At 35.7% G+C, this 17,926-nt stretch overlaps 1 protein-coding gene across 1 annotated transcript in view; it reads right to left on the bottom strand.

Moving 5' to 3' along the window:
- The window catches only part of LOC108572740 (insulin gene enhancer protein ISL-1), a 49,836-nt gene extending 36,957 nt beyond the window's left edge, over positions 1 to 12,879 (bottom strand). Inside the window, exon 1 of the mRNA XM_017935019.1 lies at positions 12,741 to 12,879. Within this exon, the coding sequence (XP_017790508.1) occupies positions 12,741 to 12,879 (139 nt within the window). The remainder of the gene's footprint in view (positions 1 to 12,740) is intronic.
- Positions 12,880 to 17,926: the final 5,047 nt, after the last annotated feature.

Raw genomic sequence — 17,926 nt, 5'->3', positions numbered from 1 at the left:
GTTGAATTTTGTTAATCTCCAGGAAATTTAATATGGCTAGATATTGAATTTAAAAATAAAAAATAAAATTGTGTTTAGAAGTTAATAGTAATTTTGAAAAATAATTTGAAATAATTTTGAAAGAATAGATTTGTGGATTTACATCCTCGTTGAATTAATTGTACTATGGAAAGTATTGGAACTTTGGTTCGGAATTTGAAGAAATAAATGTTGTCGACGGTGCGCAGTATCGACTTTGTTAATGAATTATTCAATTTTATTTAGAGATTAAAAGATTATCTAACACGTGTGCTTTGGAAAAGTTCCAAATTACGCAATGCATTTATTTATTGTTTAATTTTATTATATAGCTAATCTAACATGCGGAGGGAGCATTTTCTAGAATACGATAGAATTTTATTTTACACCATTTCTATTTTCATAAAAGCATTCTGACGTAGTGAAAACAAAGTAGTAAAATATTCATACATAAATCTATTTTTTTTAAATTTAATAATTAAACACACATTTTATAGGTTAGTTCCTTTCCAAACTCGTTTATCTTAATTTTCTGCTTCGTCGAATCTTTCGCTTTTAAACGAATGGCTGTAATTTGTTTATTTAGAAAAGGCGAATTATTCAGGAAACGTTATCAAATATAAACGCTGTATCAATTTCGTGCATTCAGTGTTGCGCGTTTATTTTCTCACTCGCAAAAATAACGCCGCCTCAAAAGGTAACCTCGCAAAATTATATTCGGAATTAATTATATAAATCAATCGTAAGACCATTGCAATGGTATAATGTTGTTAAACGATTCGAACCAACGTGTTTATGTTTACGAGGAAACATTGTCCTCGTCGTTAAATTTTCATTCAATATTTAGCGTATCGAACTGTGTTATTTTGAGGTTAAAATTTTTTATTCACCATATTTTTATCGAAGGAATAAAAAGTTGGAACGACGAGAAGGAAGTGATTTTTCTCTTTATATTAACTTATATTTACAGCTACAACTATAATAAACATTATTGCGTTATGCATTGCACCTCCACGTGACTCTGTTTTAATTTTATCGTAATACAGATATGTATTGCACGTATTTGTATAGGTATTGTAGATGTGTTCGTCTAATAATAATAGCACACTTAGGTGAAATTAATGTAAGTTGAATTCTGGTGCCGTTATATTATTCCTCAGCTTTTCAAACATTTCCTTCCAAAGGTTACGCTTTTTAAACCTTCTTTGCATACGTTACGAGCAATTATAGTAACGACGAAAAGTTATCTTAATTGTAGCAAATTATGTAAACATATACGCTTGAGTAAGCAGTTTTCAGAAAGGAAGAATTGCTTGAAAACGTTATTGTTACACGATTCGGTATTGAAAATTACTTACAATCAGGACAGAATTAATAAAAAATTGTCGTAATTCTGTAATATTTATTGAGATATGTTAATAAAAAGATATGTGAAAATTGTTTTATTCCGTGAAAACGTTGAAAACACTTTAGCACTTATTATAAGGAAAATGTTGAAATGTTTTACATTTTACACATGTAATTTTTTCTACTTCCATATTAGTTTAACAGCATTAAAATTGTTTTAACAATCTTGCGTCGGATTCACGTCATTGCTAGTTTATTGAAACGGTGCGCCCAATTGATGTAAATTAGGCTAAAAATTCTGTTGTAACATGGAAATCTATGCGTGAGAATGACATCGTTAACATAAATGTTTCTAAAATAATACATAGAAAAATGAAATTTTCTCAAAAGCTGATATTTTCATGAATAGTGATAGCAGAGTGCATACATTAGTGTAGAGTACACATGTTTTCGATTTCAAATTACTTTATTGTGTTCCCTGAAACGGAAAAGAGAAACATTTCATCGATAAGTTGATACTTTCTGTTTGAAGAAAAATACTTATTATGCATTTTCAGTTCAATTTCACGTCATATCTTCTTCTCGCAAACTTTTCTTAGCTTGACGATCATCGCGAATTGTACACTTTGTCTGATATAATAAAAAAAAATAATGCATCGGACACGAAAACGAAACTTACGGCAAAATACACTTGCAAAAGTGATAATCACCGATATTATCGAAACTTTGGTATATAGTAATTTAAAGAAAATATGGGACACGTATTTTTTTATATCGGCAGTAGGTAAATATATTTAGTCTAATATCTCTCGAACAATTAAAGATGGAGGAATAGTGCAAAATTGACGAATTTCGTATTTTTCAAGACCGAATTTGAAAAATAAAAAGTAACAAAAAAGTTTAAAAGAAATATGTTTACTATCTCTATACTTGAAGGCGATTTTCATCCCCTCAATGTGGTTTTTCGAAAATTCTTTACCATCACAGTACAGGATACCAAAAACCACAACTCTGAATTTAACTTCTTTTTCCATATCTTGTACGGTTTTCACGGTAATATGAAAACTTACAATATCTTTGATGCGGTGTTTTCACCCCTACTGAAACGAAAAATGACCGAACTACATTTCTGCAAGGTTTCAAATTTTGCTGGAATTTTCCCAAACTTCCGTTCTCAGTGTATAAAATTCGTTGTAATACAATATTCACAGTATCATTGGTATCATTTATACCAAGATACCAAGTGATAGTATCACGCAACACCTTTTATACAAACTACTTCACGACCCTACGTTAATTTATGTTACAAACTATGCAATAGTACTCTTACATTCGATACAATAATCGGCAGTGCGATGTTTAGATTAGAAAATGCATAGTAGTTCCATAAAATACTAGAATATAACATAATTCTTCGATCGAATACAAGACAGTATGTGTATACTATTTATATTCAACGCTGCACAATAATATACATTATTACGTAGTATTTTACTATTGACACTGTACCTTACACCAGATAATGTACAATATACCTAATACTTGTCATTCTAGAATAGTAACATTGCTCTTACTATAGTCACTATGGCGTGCGTTACGCGTTATCCTTTCATATCTTTTGCACTTTATAATCATTGTACTTGCTACCCCGTAAAAATATTACTTTCTTTCATTCGTTCGTTTATCAAAGTTCATATTATACTCGGTCGGTACATGTCGGATGAAACGGTGAAGTGGAAGAGGGGGAGAGGGTGGGGCAGAAAGACAGATATTTAAATATTTAAAGCCGACGTCAGACACTGTTATGTGCGTCGGTGAACGGCAGGGAGAAAAAGAGAGAGAGAGAGAGGAATCCTACCATTAATGTCGTGGTCATTTTCGATGCACGGAATGCTGATACCGCGTAACTTTCAGGGTCTAATCATGCAAATGTATGAGCCGTTAATTAAAACCGACGTAAGTTGCATTTTGTCCGGTGGCCGAACAATTTTTCCACGGTTTTTTGCTCATTTTGCTTGCGCGATCTAGATCTAACGAATGATCGCGGGAAGAAAATAAAACAGTGTGTTAATTTCTTTTTTTTTTTTGTAATTTTGTTCGTTCGAGATCTGGACAAATGGTTGCAAGAAGAAAATAAAAGAGTGTATGCTGAAACTTTGAATTGAACAATTGTTGGAATTGAACGTATTCCTCGCTGTCAACGTATGTTTATTTGTTTGCAGTTGTTGATGTCTACGTGTTTGACGTTTATATTTGTTCAACGAATTTGTACGTTTACAATATTATACGTTGTTTAAACGTGTATTATAATTAATTATTACACGTGCTAGGTGCTACGAATAATTGATCGTTGTTACTTCTTAAATATTCAGTTATTCAAATATACCGTATCTGATATTTCCTTTTCAAAATTGAGCAATAAAAAAAAACGTCTTATACGCTGAAGTAGTAGCAAATTTATCAATTTGATAAATCACTACGGTTTGTCTGGTATTACACCACACTCAATCTTACAGGGCTTGAAGAGTAAAAAATAATTCATTTGGCAATGCTCCAATAATTGAGGATTGATATTTCGTATAATTCTAAAATCTTCCCTTCGATATTCGTTGCATCAAAACCGTATTTGACTTAAACTATTACACTTCTTATTTACATATTTACTAATAAACGAGCCGCTGAGAAGCTAAAGTGACGAACTCTGTAAAATACAGTTTATTAAATTTGGCTTATTTTGTGAAAAATGATGCACCATGCATGTAGCTACTTTGATACTAAAATTGGAAGAATATCAAAAAGTGGAGTTGATCGTTTTCGCTTCAGAGTGGCTCATCTGACGCTAACTTTGGCGGTGAAATGTAATTTAAATGAGGTAACTACTTTGGACACGAGTTATCTTCTGCGAAACTTTTCATCCGAAGAGAATAAGTCTGATAGCGTGGAAAAAGTGTGCGTATACACGTGAATATGGTGGTTAATAGTGCGTAAGGCGTATGCAGATTTTTGAACAGTTGTAATCCTCGGAACGTTGGCTTTACGAATATCTATCTACTTGGTTTTACTTTGAAAGGCAGCTGATAAGAACTGTCAGATAACTGTGAGATTGACGTGTGATGAGAAGGGAAAGGTTGGTTAAGAAATGTTCGTTTCATCTATAGGAATGTTATGCTAAGTTCAATGTAGGTAGATACACGTAGATTGCTTGAAAAGAAAATCGAAAGGATGAACTTTGTTGAGTGATTTTTCACCCGAGATAAAACCACGATGTTTACTAAAATCTAATGAAATGGTATAAAAAAATGTGCAATATTTGAATAATAGAAAAAAGCAACACTTATTTGTGTTCTTATAATCTGTAACTTGTGAGTAACAAATTAATTCGGAGTTTCGGACTTTGTCAACTGAAAGCCGGCATATTTTTCCAGAGAGGAAATATTCCTCTGTTGCCCGATAAATGGAAAAAGTGAAATTAGTTCGGATATTAAAATTGTGTTGGATTTTTTGTACACAAATATCGAACTCTGTGAAAAAAGGCACCGAATTAATTTGTACGCCAAACAATTTTGCAACTTTTATTTTCCATTGAGCGGAAATTTTTGTCATCCGAAATACAAAGGAAAAGAAAGATTCGCAAAACTGCGAATAATTGAACGAAAAGAGACTAATAATACCTACATTGTAGTGAAAGCTGAAATATGGCGATTAATTGAGAAATGAAAGGAACGGAACACTTTGAATAATCAAGACGCATAGCGGGAATTATTTTGCCCGGCTGAAGTCGGGCAAGACGAAAGAGGAAAGGGAGATCGGGTGGATCGTTTGATTTCGAAAAACTATTTAGAGCAGCCCCGAAGACCGCGGTCTTAGTTCGAATTCCTCGAATTCACTTCATTTGTTTCTACTTAACTGCCGAATAGCCGGCCGCCGAATCGGTCCACACGGGTGCAATCAGAAATAAACTCAAGCGAATTTGGTCCGTCACCTCGACTGATTCTAATAGTGACGATTTTCGAAATGCTGGAAAGCAGCGGATCTATTTACACGCCTCTCCTTATCCATTATAAACATTTAAAAACGCTTCACAGGAGAGCGAGACTGTTGGAGAGATGTGTCGGAAATCTTGGAACGCGTATTGCGGAATGTTAAAGGAAAAATGGTGTTCTGATTTAAACGTCACCCTTTGTGTGTACCAGTGAACATTCGAGGATGACAGTTTAAGATTTGTCAGAATTATACACTGTCGAGGGAAAGTGTGAAATCACTTGGCTAATTATATCAATATCGAATGTCCTATTTAAATTTTTCGATTGGAATTAGTGATACGAAAGTTGAGTAAATAATAATTTACATTGTTTTGGAATATTTTACTAGTAAATTTCTGGTTGAAGTTTTTGCTACAGTAGTTGCGGGCATTGGTAATTATTATATACACTGCCTTCGTGTAGAAAGTATTACACGATTTAAATTACACTTTCCCGCCAAAGTTACTGCGATATACTAGTAAAAATATAAATATATAGGTTAGGGATTTAAAGAATTGGATGAATTCGAATGTTGTAGAAATTAGGGACAGTATTGGATACTGTATCTGGTTTTACCCAGGCCACGGGGTAAAACCGTAAATTCGCATCTCTGTATAAAATTGTCACCTTTGGGATTTTCTTTTTTTCGTAAAAATTTAATGTAAGCTATCGTGTAATGAAAATATTGCTTTGATAAACAACACGTTCAATTTTTCTTTAATTATACTAATTTCAGAGTTATGCTATTTACCCCAGTCTCCCCTACTCGTTACCCTTTGAGATTCTGGAGTGAATAATTCTTGCTTAGACACTTAATAATTTTCTAACGACTTCTGTGAGTCGAATAATTTCCTATTAAATTTGCATGGACAAAGAGGCTTGCTTCACATTCAGCAAGTGGATTTTAGTAAATTTCTGTAGGTTTCAAATGGTATCGATAGATTACAATAGAATTTAACGGAATTCAACAGATCTCAGTAGGCTTTGGTGAATAATAAAATACAGAAGATTTCAGTCGAATTGTTAGGATACGGTATGCTTCGCGTTCAGTACGTAAGCGTCCTAATTACGTACGAACGCGAGTGTATCTGTTCCAAATTTTATGTTAGTTTGGCGAAGGAGGATCAACCTGTTCCACTTCCACCTATCCCACCATTTTTGTTACGCCCCGTATAAATGGCGCGAGCAAATTACACCGCGATTTGCATCGCTGCCTTATTCATAAACGGCGTCATAACTATGGGAGATAAACGGGTGGATGTTAGTGTTCTGCTGGTGTAATTACGATCGACGTACGGAATCCATAATCATTGGTGAAACACGGAAAATACGTGTTAAATGAATCACCGTGACACCGTGTAACGTTGAGAACGGTGGAAAGTTATCGTCATATCGTTGTACGCTACTGAATATTCTATGGCTACGATTGTGTTAGGGAATTATCTGATTCGAGGATGCACATACGACGTCACCATCTCTTGTCAACGAACGCTTTCGCTCGCTTAAACAGATCGTTTAAAAACCCTAATCCGATTGACCGTACATTTTTCATCGACGCGTTGCCGATCTTCGGTTCGGTTCGAGCTGAAAATTCGTCGGAAAAGTGACAGCGAAGCTATGAGCGCCGATAAAGAGTTAGGAATATTCGGATCAATTTTGAATACTTCAATGGACATTTCTTTTTTAATCGGTTGTAGTCGGTAAGTTTGACGGTATAGTAATTCCTAGTGAACACGTGGAAAGTAAAGTTGAAGAACTTTGATTATATTCTGTGAAACGTTTCATTTAAATGGAATTAAAATAATGAAGTATAGGTGCTGCTAAATTTATAGGTAAGAAAGATAAGCGAACGAACGAAGGAAAATTAAGTATCAATAAATATAGTTCAAAGTAGTTCTATAGATATTTAGGTATTACTCAAAATTTGCGTATAGACACCTCTTGAATGTTTTTGTAACGTAGCTGTGAAAGACAGAATAGTAACATTTCGAGAATTGTTACTTGTACGAATTTTATTTATTTATTTTGTTGCCTATGAATTTATGCAATACCTATATTTCACATTATGCAAGAAAATATTTTTGCTAGACAATAAAGCAATATTCGTGATTAAAATGGTGAACACAAGCAACCTGCTTAGAACAAAGACACGTTGTGTTGAAATTGCAGCAGAAATGATTGGGAATAGAAAATCACGAAAAGTGTGTTGTCCTCGTTACAAAAATAAAGTGTAACAATTAATTGTAAGTTAATTATAACTGTAACAATGAAGTTTAAAAGATAATTTTAATTATCTAATACCGGTTTACATTCTCAATTCTCGCTTATCAAATCGCTATACTTTCAAATCATCCAATTTGATACTTTTGAAATGTGCTCGAACATTTCGAAGTTCTCGGAAAGTGTAAAAAAGTATATTTGTTTATTTTTATCAGGCCCGGTGGGAAACAGTGGCTGCATTTTCTAACTGCAAGTATAATAATCATTGGCGTCGCCGAAGAAAACGTGTCTGAGTAGTAGAATCTTGAAACAGCACAATGTTCGAATAACAGAACGTTCGCATAATAGAGGTTCCATTGTGAGCAAAATTAGCAATCGAGGCTCTTTGGGACGTTGGTGCAAAAATATTTCTTGGAACGAACGAATCGAAAACTAACGGATCCTCTCATTATTTTCGATGGCTATCATCATTCCCGGGTGTGTCACGTTGCATTACAAATTAGCAAAACGGGGATCAAATTTCTATCCTCGTTTCAATATTATTCACCGTTATAATTAATTACCGAAATACGAAATTTCGATCATTTCTCTGTGATACGAAGGTAGGTAGGTAGGAATTGTGAAAATTCACAAACACAGCTCCGCAACGAATGCTTATACGTTATTCAGGAATATCTCTGGCGAAATCTATTTTATTTCATGCGTCCAGTAAATTGTTTTTGTCAAACACATAAAGCTATTACGGAGACATGATAGCTGTTGCAGAGTCACAGAAAACGTCGACCAAGCAAATTTGCATCGGTACATATTTTATGCACAACAACGTGGAAACCCGGTAATCGGATTGAGCGATATATAGCTTCGATTCGCGGCGAAATTTCCGGAAAATATTTTAATTGATGGATCCATGTTTATCCAATATCGCGATATTATAGGCATATTGATAAACGGGTCGTTATTCAACGACAGCCGGTCTCGATAAAACGGATTGTTGGAAATAATTGTTCCGTGTCTTCGATCCTTTCACAATGCTTTGAATTTTTTAGCGCTGTTGTACCTACGGAGCTAGGTGAAATATTATTTCAATTAGTAAATAGTTACATAGTCTGTTTTATTGCAAATCGGGCGCGTAACTATGAAAATAAAATGGTTTATTTGTTGCGATGGATTTGTCAAATAGTAGGTTCTTTTTGAAGGATATTGAAAATAGTCGAGCTTTATTTTGATTGAAAATATTTCGTTCGTTTAAATTAAATTTCAGTTTGCTCGTAATTAAGCGAGTAGTCTGAGCGATGAAAATTTTGAGCAATGTAGAGTCGTAAAAATAAATTCACCGTGCCAACTATCATGATTTCTCGTGTTAGAATATCATTTCCTTTCTCAACTTATTTTTATTGTCGAGAAATACATCTTTGAAGTATAAAGTTAAGATATTTCGTTTTATTAGCTTGAGGTTATTAGAATAACAATATTTGATTTGCTGAAATTTCGTGTTCTATTTAAAATAGCAATTTATCCGAGCCGTATTTTTTCTCTAAATTCTACCCAGCTCTGCCTTTTATACTTGACAAGTGCACCTCACTTTCCGGATCAATTTTTGAAGTGTAAGTTCAGTGCGTTTCGATATTTGCTTCAACTTTATGGTAGCGAGAACGAGGAATATTTGAAAGACATTGCAAAATATGACAAAAAATGTAGAAAAACGATCGTTTTAACGTTTTACTTGTTAGAGCTGAAGGGAGCAGTCGCAACTTTGTGAAAAAGTATCTATGAAATATTAAATGAAATACAGAAGAAGTATTTCTAAGAGTCACATAGTTTATGCAAATATGGACACATTCTTATAAAAGATGTAAGAGTTTATTATATAAAATATAAAGTAAATGATTAAGATGTGATAGTAAAATATTTTTTATTTCAGTTTAAAACAAACAAACATTAAAATTGAAAATCTTTTGTCATTGCATACAGTAGATTTCCGTAGGTTCGAAAAGATTTCAATAGTTTCAAGTAGAATTAAGCAGATTCCTGCAAGTGTCCTAAAACTTATGAACGAGATATAGATATAGACAATTTTTGCGCCCTATTATAAGTACCAATCCGTGTTTCTACTATATGTATCTACTATAATTGATTGCAAAAACTATGCAAAATTTCAAAAATATCAATCTCAACTTGTCAACGATCACGTCGTTGCTTAGATGATAACACATCATCAACCGAACGAATTGCAGTTGAATGCAGTTTAAAATTGTTGAAAATATTTCTAAAAAAATTGGCAAAGCATCTTGTGTTGAGACAATTAATAACATAAAATTGAACGATGGTTCGTTATATGCCAAAATTTCGAAAGTATCATTTATTGTTAGTGGTACAAATGGTAAATCTCCTCAATCGGTAACAATGTATTGCGAAGTAAATTGTTTAAATAAAACATTTCAAATTTTTCAGATTTCTCGTCTGTTTTTTTTTTTTTTGCAATCGTATAAATCCGTTGTTTCTAACATACTCTCTTCGTTCGATCGCAAAAAGTGTTGAATTTATGCCTGGCGAAGCGACCACTGACGTTGCTATTTAAAGTCCAACCACCGACAAGTCGGACTTTCGCGATCTTTTTGCCGAATACTGAAGCGTTCCTCGCGTCAGTACCTCCTGAAAACCTTCGGGAATTCCTTTGAAAGCGAGCAAAGTGAGGACTAGTATCGCGAATAACAAACAACGTAGACAGGCTGACATACCGCGACATCGATCGAATGCTGATAATCCGCGGAAGAAGTTACCAACGCGTTCGAATTATTATTTTCTCACTGAAGTCAGCTTTCTTCTCTCCGTGAACAATACGCAAACAGCGAAACGTCGCGAACAATGAAATCAACGAGCGTGAATTAAAAAATATACGCTACGACGTCGATCTCCAATGCTGATAATTCGCGAATGAAATTAGCAACGCGTTGAAATTACCATTTTTTCGTTGAAATCATTTTTAGTTTTCTGTTAAAATTCGCAAGTAAAAATGCGCGAAGTCACAAAAAGAAAGAAAATCACGATGGACGTGAAGGAAGAGAAATAATCGACTTGGAATGGAATATCGAGGGACACTCGGTTGCGCCGACATGGTCGCGAAAATTTTAGCCGACGGCCGTTGAGTTGTATTTCATTCGATCTAACAACCAGCCAACAAATGTGAATTCGCGATTTTTTCCGCGAATTTTATGCATACTATCGCCGTGAAAGCGAACCGTTGCTATTTCGCTATCCGAATAGTGGCGTTTTTAACGCGACGCGTTGTGGAGGAACGGCGCGGAAATGTTATTTTGCCCAATAAATCGATGGAATAGCGTGGATGATTCGATAAATGCGATGGAGAAATATTAGAAATAATTGGACACGACGCGGACCTTTTTTCTCCTCGGAAACTGGACAGTCGAAGTGAATGTTTTTGGGAAAGAGAGAGAAAGAAGGGAAAAATGAATAATACACTTCCGTTCATAAGTATTAACCCTTTGCCTTATGACAACGAGCCGGATTCGTGTCACAGATTGTGCTTAAGGTGCAACGAGAAGCAGTGACAGCTTAGCTTAGCTTTTCTTACCTGGCGTGTATATAATAGCTGATGCTTGCAAGTATAGCTATTAAACAAATCGTAAGGCAAGGGGTTAAGACACTCGCCGAATTTGAAGCGAATCTGAACAGTCATTAAAAATTATTCAGCCTGGAATCTCGTAGTACAATAGATTTCTGTTGATGTGTGGTATTAAATATGGCGAAGAAATGTAAACTACGAATTACTGGTCTCGGAGAGTTGGAATTTTTATCTCACTTTTGAGATTTTTGGAAATTTTAGCGTTTGAGTAGTTTGAATTGACAGCAATTGGTATAGTATTCGCATTAAAAACATCATAGTGTTTTATGTAACATCATATGCATACTGTTTTTATAAAATATTGTAAAAAATCTGCATAAACAAATACATCTTTTCTGTTTTGAACAATTACCGAATATTTTGATTTATTATCCGTCATTTCCAATATTTGTCGCATACTTAATGCTGCATGTGGCAACAAAGAAATGACAGTGCACAGCGTTTGCTCTATTCAAGTTAAAATTATTTCTCGATTTGCCGATACTTACTTTCCATATAAATTTGAAAAATCGTTATCAAGTTCCTCAACGTAAGAAACTGACAACGTTAAAAATTGAACGAAGTTTTTCAGTGAACTTAGCATAGTGAAACAATTTCTGTCAATTGCAGAAAAGAAACTTTTAAATGTTCTACAATTCTACGACTGAACTAAGAAGCTCCTGCTCATCCATCTTACTCATTAGTTCTTCTTAAGTTTCCTAATTAGTTGGTCATACACAGGTTAAAAGAAACACGAATTATGAAAAATTTGTAAACTTTGCTTCTCAAATTCTATCAAATTATAACAATTGCTCGAGTATTTACGTACAAAAAGAAACAATATAATCGTAGCAATTCGTTAAATCCAAAGCCACGCAACATTTATTCAAATGAGAAAGCCGGGAAATCAATTGATCGTCACAAACGTGTACAACGAACTTACAATAATACAATATATTTAACACTAGAACGACCGGCTATATTCTTTACCGCGGATTGTTTTCAATAATTTCTCTCGAAACGTTATCATCCTCGGCCCTATCTGGCCTCCCTCTTGACTCGTTTCCAATAAAAAGTCAGCAATCTTGAATTTTGCACACCAACGGTCAAGTGTCGGAACATTTACATCACCTTCTTCAAACGCTGAATTTATATTTTCAACAGTTTTCACCGCAGTTTTTCCAAGTTTCAATTTACAATGTTAACAATGTTCTTTTTACTATCCAATACACGTGTACTGCAACAAATTCCTTCTTCTTGACCATTGTGCATAAAAATTCAACATATGGTATCGACTGTTGAAAATACGTCTCATTTGCTCCAATCTGATACATAAACACTGACTTTTGGAAAACCGCTAATTGGGCATTTTCACCTGACCGATCGTTCCAGTGTTGATAAGAAGAGTTTGAGCAAATATCAAGCGAATGAGATTTTCTGAGTAAAAGAAATTCCAAGGAATCCATGCAGTAACCAAACGAAATGAAGGAATACGTGGGTGGTATACGTACTTTGGGAAGTGAGGTCACCGGGCTCGTCCTGTATGTTAACGGGTGAGATTTTCACTGACCTTGGAGGGCCCTGAAGGCTGAGGGGCCCGGGCCCTCCGGCAGCGGCCATCCTCTGCATGGCTGCACCCCCGATTTCCATCGCTTTTCCTGCCCTGCGCACCTCTCTCGACGATTTTCGAGCAATCTTGAGGCCTTCGTGCCAAGTACGACCACCGGTCGTACTTACTTATTTATACAGAATTCAACTAAAGTTTCGACCTCGAAGCTCGAACCAACACTGCCGACAGTTTTCTTTCTCCTTCTTTCCCGTTCTCGAATTAAGTTCCAGCCAAATAGATCAGAGTCACGAAATGGAAAGTCACTATATTATGTGTGTGTGTATAAGTTTAGGTAATGTTCCTGCCTGCTGAATTTCCTGTACACGAATTTCACAGACCGAATGGGTTCTTTTTTGAAGTTTATTATTAGAGATAGGTTACGGATTACAATTGTTGTAACGTATCAAACGAGCCCGTCTTTTTTTTTTTTTTGGAAAATTTGTTAAATTAACTTCACAAAATGTCACCTTTTGTATTTGAAACTCACTTTCCGGTCCCTTTCCACCGATCAAATCACAACTGTTTGCAAATCCTTGTATTTCTGTCGACGAATTTTTCTTGTTTCATCCTCGAGAATTTCTGTAGGAATTCACTGTAGTTTGTAGATTGAGTAATTCGCGAAATTTCACGGTATCTCCCCCGTTAATCGCACACTGTTCGTCGCACGAATTCCGTTCCAACCGTGTTCATCGCGGAATTTCAGTTTTGCACACACGCATTCACATTTGAATGGAGAACAATTCGCACAGTCTCAGCGTGAAGTTTCGCACTTCCAGCAATAGTTCACCGGAACCCACGCCATTTTGCGGCCTTCCGGACCAACGACGTTGTTCTCTGCAACTTGTCTTTGCCGATTTCCTTTCCTTCGCACGTTTCGTTCGAACCGAAAAACACTGCTGTCGATCATCCAAATGGAGTTTCTGCACGATTTCCTTTACTAAATCCCTTTTCTCTGTCACCAATGCTAATCCAATGTTCCTGGATCACCCACGAAAATATTCTCACTGTCTGCAATCTGTCGAAACTCTTGAGAAGAATCTCGACGAACGAGACATTCTTTCCGTATTCCTCACATCGATTCGAACCTTTAAGACACTTTGAAAAAATTCTTTCTTCCTCCGTGGAACTCGTTTGAAAGAGAACTCTCCTCTGATCGAAACTCGAACTCGACGAAATCCCAGATTCGTTGGATTTTCCAGGAAGAGCGACGGTGATGGGATGAGAGAGAGAGAGAGAGAGAGCGGGACCTGTCTGGATCAGCTCGAACCGTGACCCTGGTCCCTGATTCCTGGACACGCAGCATCCATCAGCAGAAAGGATGGTCGAAAGTGGCGCGTGTGTGTGCAATTATTTCCTTATCACTCGCGGGCAGCAGCGACGGCGTCGATTGTGGCGGCAATAAAAAAAAAAAGAACTATGTGCAAAGGAAAGGGGGTGGAAAGGAGAGAGGGAGAGGGGCTCGAGGAAGAGAGAGAAGGAAAAAGAGAGAAAAAAGAGAGAAAGAGAGGACACGTTACACGACACAACACCAACGAGACTGACGGCGCGGGGCCCTGGGAGGCACTGACTGCCGGTTAGGCTCCTATAGAACCCAACCTAACCACCCGTCGCCCCCACCTTCGAGGTCGACCTTTTCGACCCCACTCCGAGGTCGGTTCCACCACCAGAGCTGCTCGTCCACGTCCTATCCGGTGGCGAGAATTCAAGCCTCGATTCCACGCCGACGTCGAGCCATTCGTTCTCCCGATGGAGTCGACTCTGTCGCTTCCACGCCTCCTGGGGGCAGCTGCGGGACACTTGGCCGGCTCGAGCCGCCAACAAAATGGCCGACAGACCTAATCGATTCGTACCTACCCTCTCCTCTCTCCTTTTTACCTCCTCTCTTTCTTTCATCAACTGTATCTCTCTGTTTCTCTCGCGGGCTTTCCTACGTAGACCACCGCCGCCACCGCCGCCGCCGCCGCCACCGGTCCTCCAGCATCGCTCAGGATCGCGTTCTCGACTCGATGCTTCTCCCTACGCGATACCCGGTCGAGAACGGCCACCGGAAGATGGTACGCGTCCCTCGAACATCGCTCGTTCAATCAGTTTTTCTGTCATGTCTGTTGATCTCCTGTATATACACGACGGTTTTCTTTTTTTCTTTCTTACATGGCGACTTTAGCTCCTTAGTTGGAATGAATTCGAAGTTACATTCGTCGAATTCTCCTCATCGGTGAATTCTTCTTCTCTTATTTTTTCGTTTCTTTTTACTGTCTGCCCCTGCCTGCTTGCTCTCTTTCCTTTGTTTCGTTTTCTTGCGCACTCTTTCTTTCTTTTTTTTTTTTTTTTTGGGCTTTGTTTTATTGCGTTAGTACGGTTTACCTTTGTTTTTTGTCTTTTTCTGTGAAGAGGAACTCGGTACCAAAGGAGATGCCGCGGTTTTCTGCTTTTCAGCGATATTTCGCGATCGGAAATATCTTGCCGCTTTATTGATTCGACGCGTTCGGGGTTGCTTTTGAATCCTTTGTCTTTCGAGCCGATGTCTCCTTTCGTTCTCTATTCGCGCATATTTTATTCGACTATGGCGGATTTCTTGATTGTTTTGAGACTTTTTGTTTGAAGGCTTGCTTTGTTGGTAATTCAAGCTGGTACCGATAGTTTGGGTTCTTATCTTTCTTGGTACTTTAGAATTTGGAAAGAATTCTGGGTTTTGCAGGATTTTATTGAGCTGCTTGATACTTTTTATTTTAAAGAAAATTCAGCTGTACGTATTTTCTGACTTTTCCTGAAATACTTTGCCTGTAAATTAATTGTTTCGTATTTTTCAGACTTCAAGTAATTTCCAATTATGAATTCTTATTATCAAATTTAGGAAAAATAATTTCCCTGATTTTGTTAAGTTCCATTTAATACCTGCAACAAAGCATTCTTTAAAAATTTGTTTCTTTTTCAAATCTAGCCGAAATTGTAATAAAAAAAACTTAAAGTGGTCGGTACTGAACGACTCTCCCTTAAAGATGAAATTTTGCAACATTTTTACTTTTTAAAAATTGAGGAAAAGTGCTAAATGTTACATTTATATCCTCTGAATAAATTAAAACTTTTTATTTAGTAGTTACCTGTGAAGAAAATTCCCGAACTGCCCCCTTAAGAAACCTAAACACCTTTAAATAGAAGAGGATTCAATAAAAACACAAATATTGAATGTTCTACTATTAATTTTGTCTTTATTAATTCAACAAATAACTACTTTCGTTTCCGTTGTAGCTACAATTTTCAGTATTCTTTGAAATATTTGAATTGTTCATTTCTTCTCGATAATATTACCCTAATCATTGAGTTATTAAATAGGATGCGTCATTAATAATGGTAGCTACCCTATATCCATACAGAGTGAAATCAATTTCCCACCATGGTAGCTATCATCGTTTCGACGAAAAGTTCGCTGCAAGTTTCAGCGATCTATCGTACAGAATTAGTTTCAATTTTCTTTGGTCTCGTTCTCGACAAGTCTGAATTTCGATTGCAAATATTTTTCTCTTCTTTTAACCCTTAAATAATGTTTTACGTTTTAGAAGTGTCAATGTTTCAAATACTTATGTAAAATTTCAAATATCTAACTTGTCACGATTTTGTTACATCTCTTAATTCAGAATGAACCAAATATTCATAAATGTATTTTTGTGAATTTTTTAAAATTCTTTACATTATTAAAAATAATTATCGGGTAACCTTTACAATACAATCGATTGATCTTTAGAAAATTCCTAAACAATTTTGCTCTCCTGAATTTCGTTCATTTTTCTCGCCATTTTTGGATCTCAACAAAACTTGTAAATGCTGTACACTTTAGACGAGATTATAGTTCGCGCGTTTTCCTTAATCACTCGAATCGATTCCAATGTGATTAATCAGTCGATCGGTTCATCGATGAAGTGAAAATAAACAAAGTCACCGGAGAGAAACGAGATAATGCGCTTTCTTTCTTTTTTTTTAGAAAAATATCTACGGTTCCTATGATACACTTACGTGCTCCAAATCGGGAGTATTACTCGCGTTGAAAATAAATCGCGGACTCGACAGTGATTGAAAGTCGCGATTTCTCTCTCTCTCTCTCTCTCTCTTTTTTTTTTTAACTTTGCATCAGCATGGTGAATGGCTAGACAACAAGCTCTAAAGTATGAAAACAGACGTCGATTCATTAAACATTGAGCTTCCGTTGCAAAGCCAGACAAGTTAATGAGCAGGTTCGCTAAATCCCTGGAAAATGTGAAAATAAATCGAGTTACAGGAAAGATGAAATTGGATTACTTCGGTAATAGGTACGTATCAGCTTGATGTGTCTTATCCTTTAGTGTTAAATAGAGAATAGCATTGTCGAATGACAATAAGTGCTGTAATTAATTATGTATTTTCGTATAAATATTCTATTAAATATGCTATTTAGGAAGTGGTAACTTGTACAGTTAATAAAGAGAAAATTAATGGTAGAATATTCAATTTTAGTATTTTTTGGTAAGTTGCTCGAGTATCATTCTTAGGTGAGAATTGTGCAATATCGACCACTCTAAGTTTTTTTTTTTATTATTGTAACTTAGGCTAGTCTCAGGAAAATGTCAAATTTTTAAAGAATGATTTGTAGTAAATGGAACTTAATAAAGGGAGGGAAATTATGGTAATACGAATAATAATTAGGTAATTGCAGAAATAACAATCACAAATCGAATACTTACATAGCGTTCGAATATTTGTGGTAAGATAAACTCCAAATTAGATCATTTTACAAGTATTATTTAATTAAAATGACAATACCTTATGCTTTATATTATTTTCATCGATATAGCGTAATAGATAATTATGTAAATATTAAATCGTGAAATAACAAGGGGTAGGTAATTATTTTGAAAAAGGAACAAAAGAGCAATAAGATTCGAACATTTTTATCTTTGAAAGTAATTAATCTAAATGTGATCGAAATAGAGAAAATGGTTTAATTTTTAAAGAACAAATTGTGGGAAATTTTCCTTAGTATTGTGTAGTCATTTGAATTGAAAATAATGATAAAAAAAGCTTTAATTGCATTGCTTTTAACGAATTACCAATTGT

Source organism: Habropoda laboriosa, unplaced genomic scaffold, assembly GCF_001263275.1.
Source record: "Habropoda laboriosa isolate 0110345459 unplaced genomic scaffold, ASM126327v1 scaffold22, whole genome shotgun sequence".
Taxonomy (NCBI): Eukaryota; Metazoa; Arthropoda; class Insecta; order Hymenoptera; family Apidae; genus Habropoda; species Habropoda laboriosa.
This window is presented reverse-complemented; position numbering and strand designations above follow the sequence as displayed.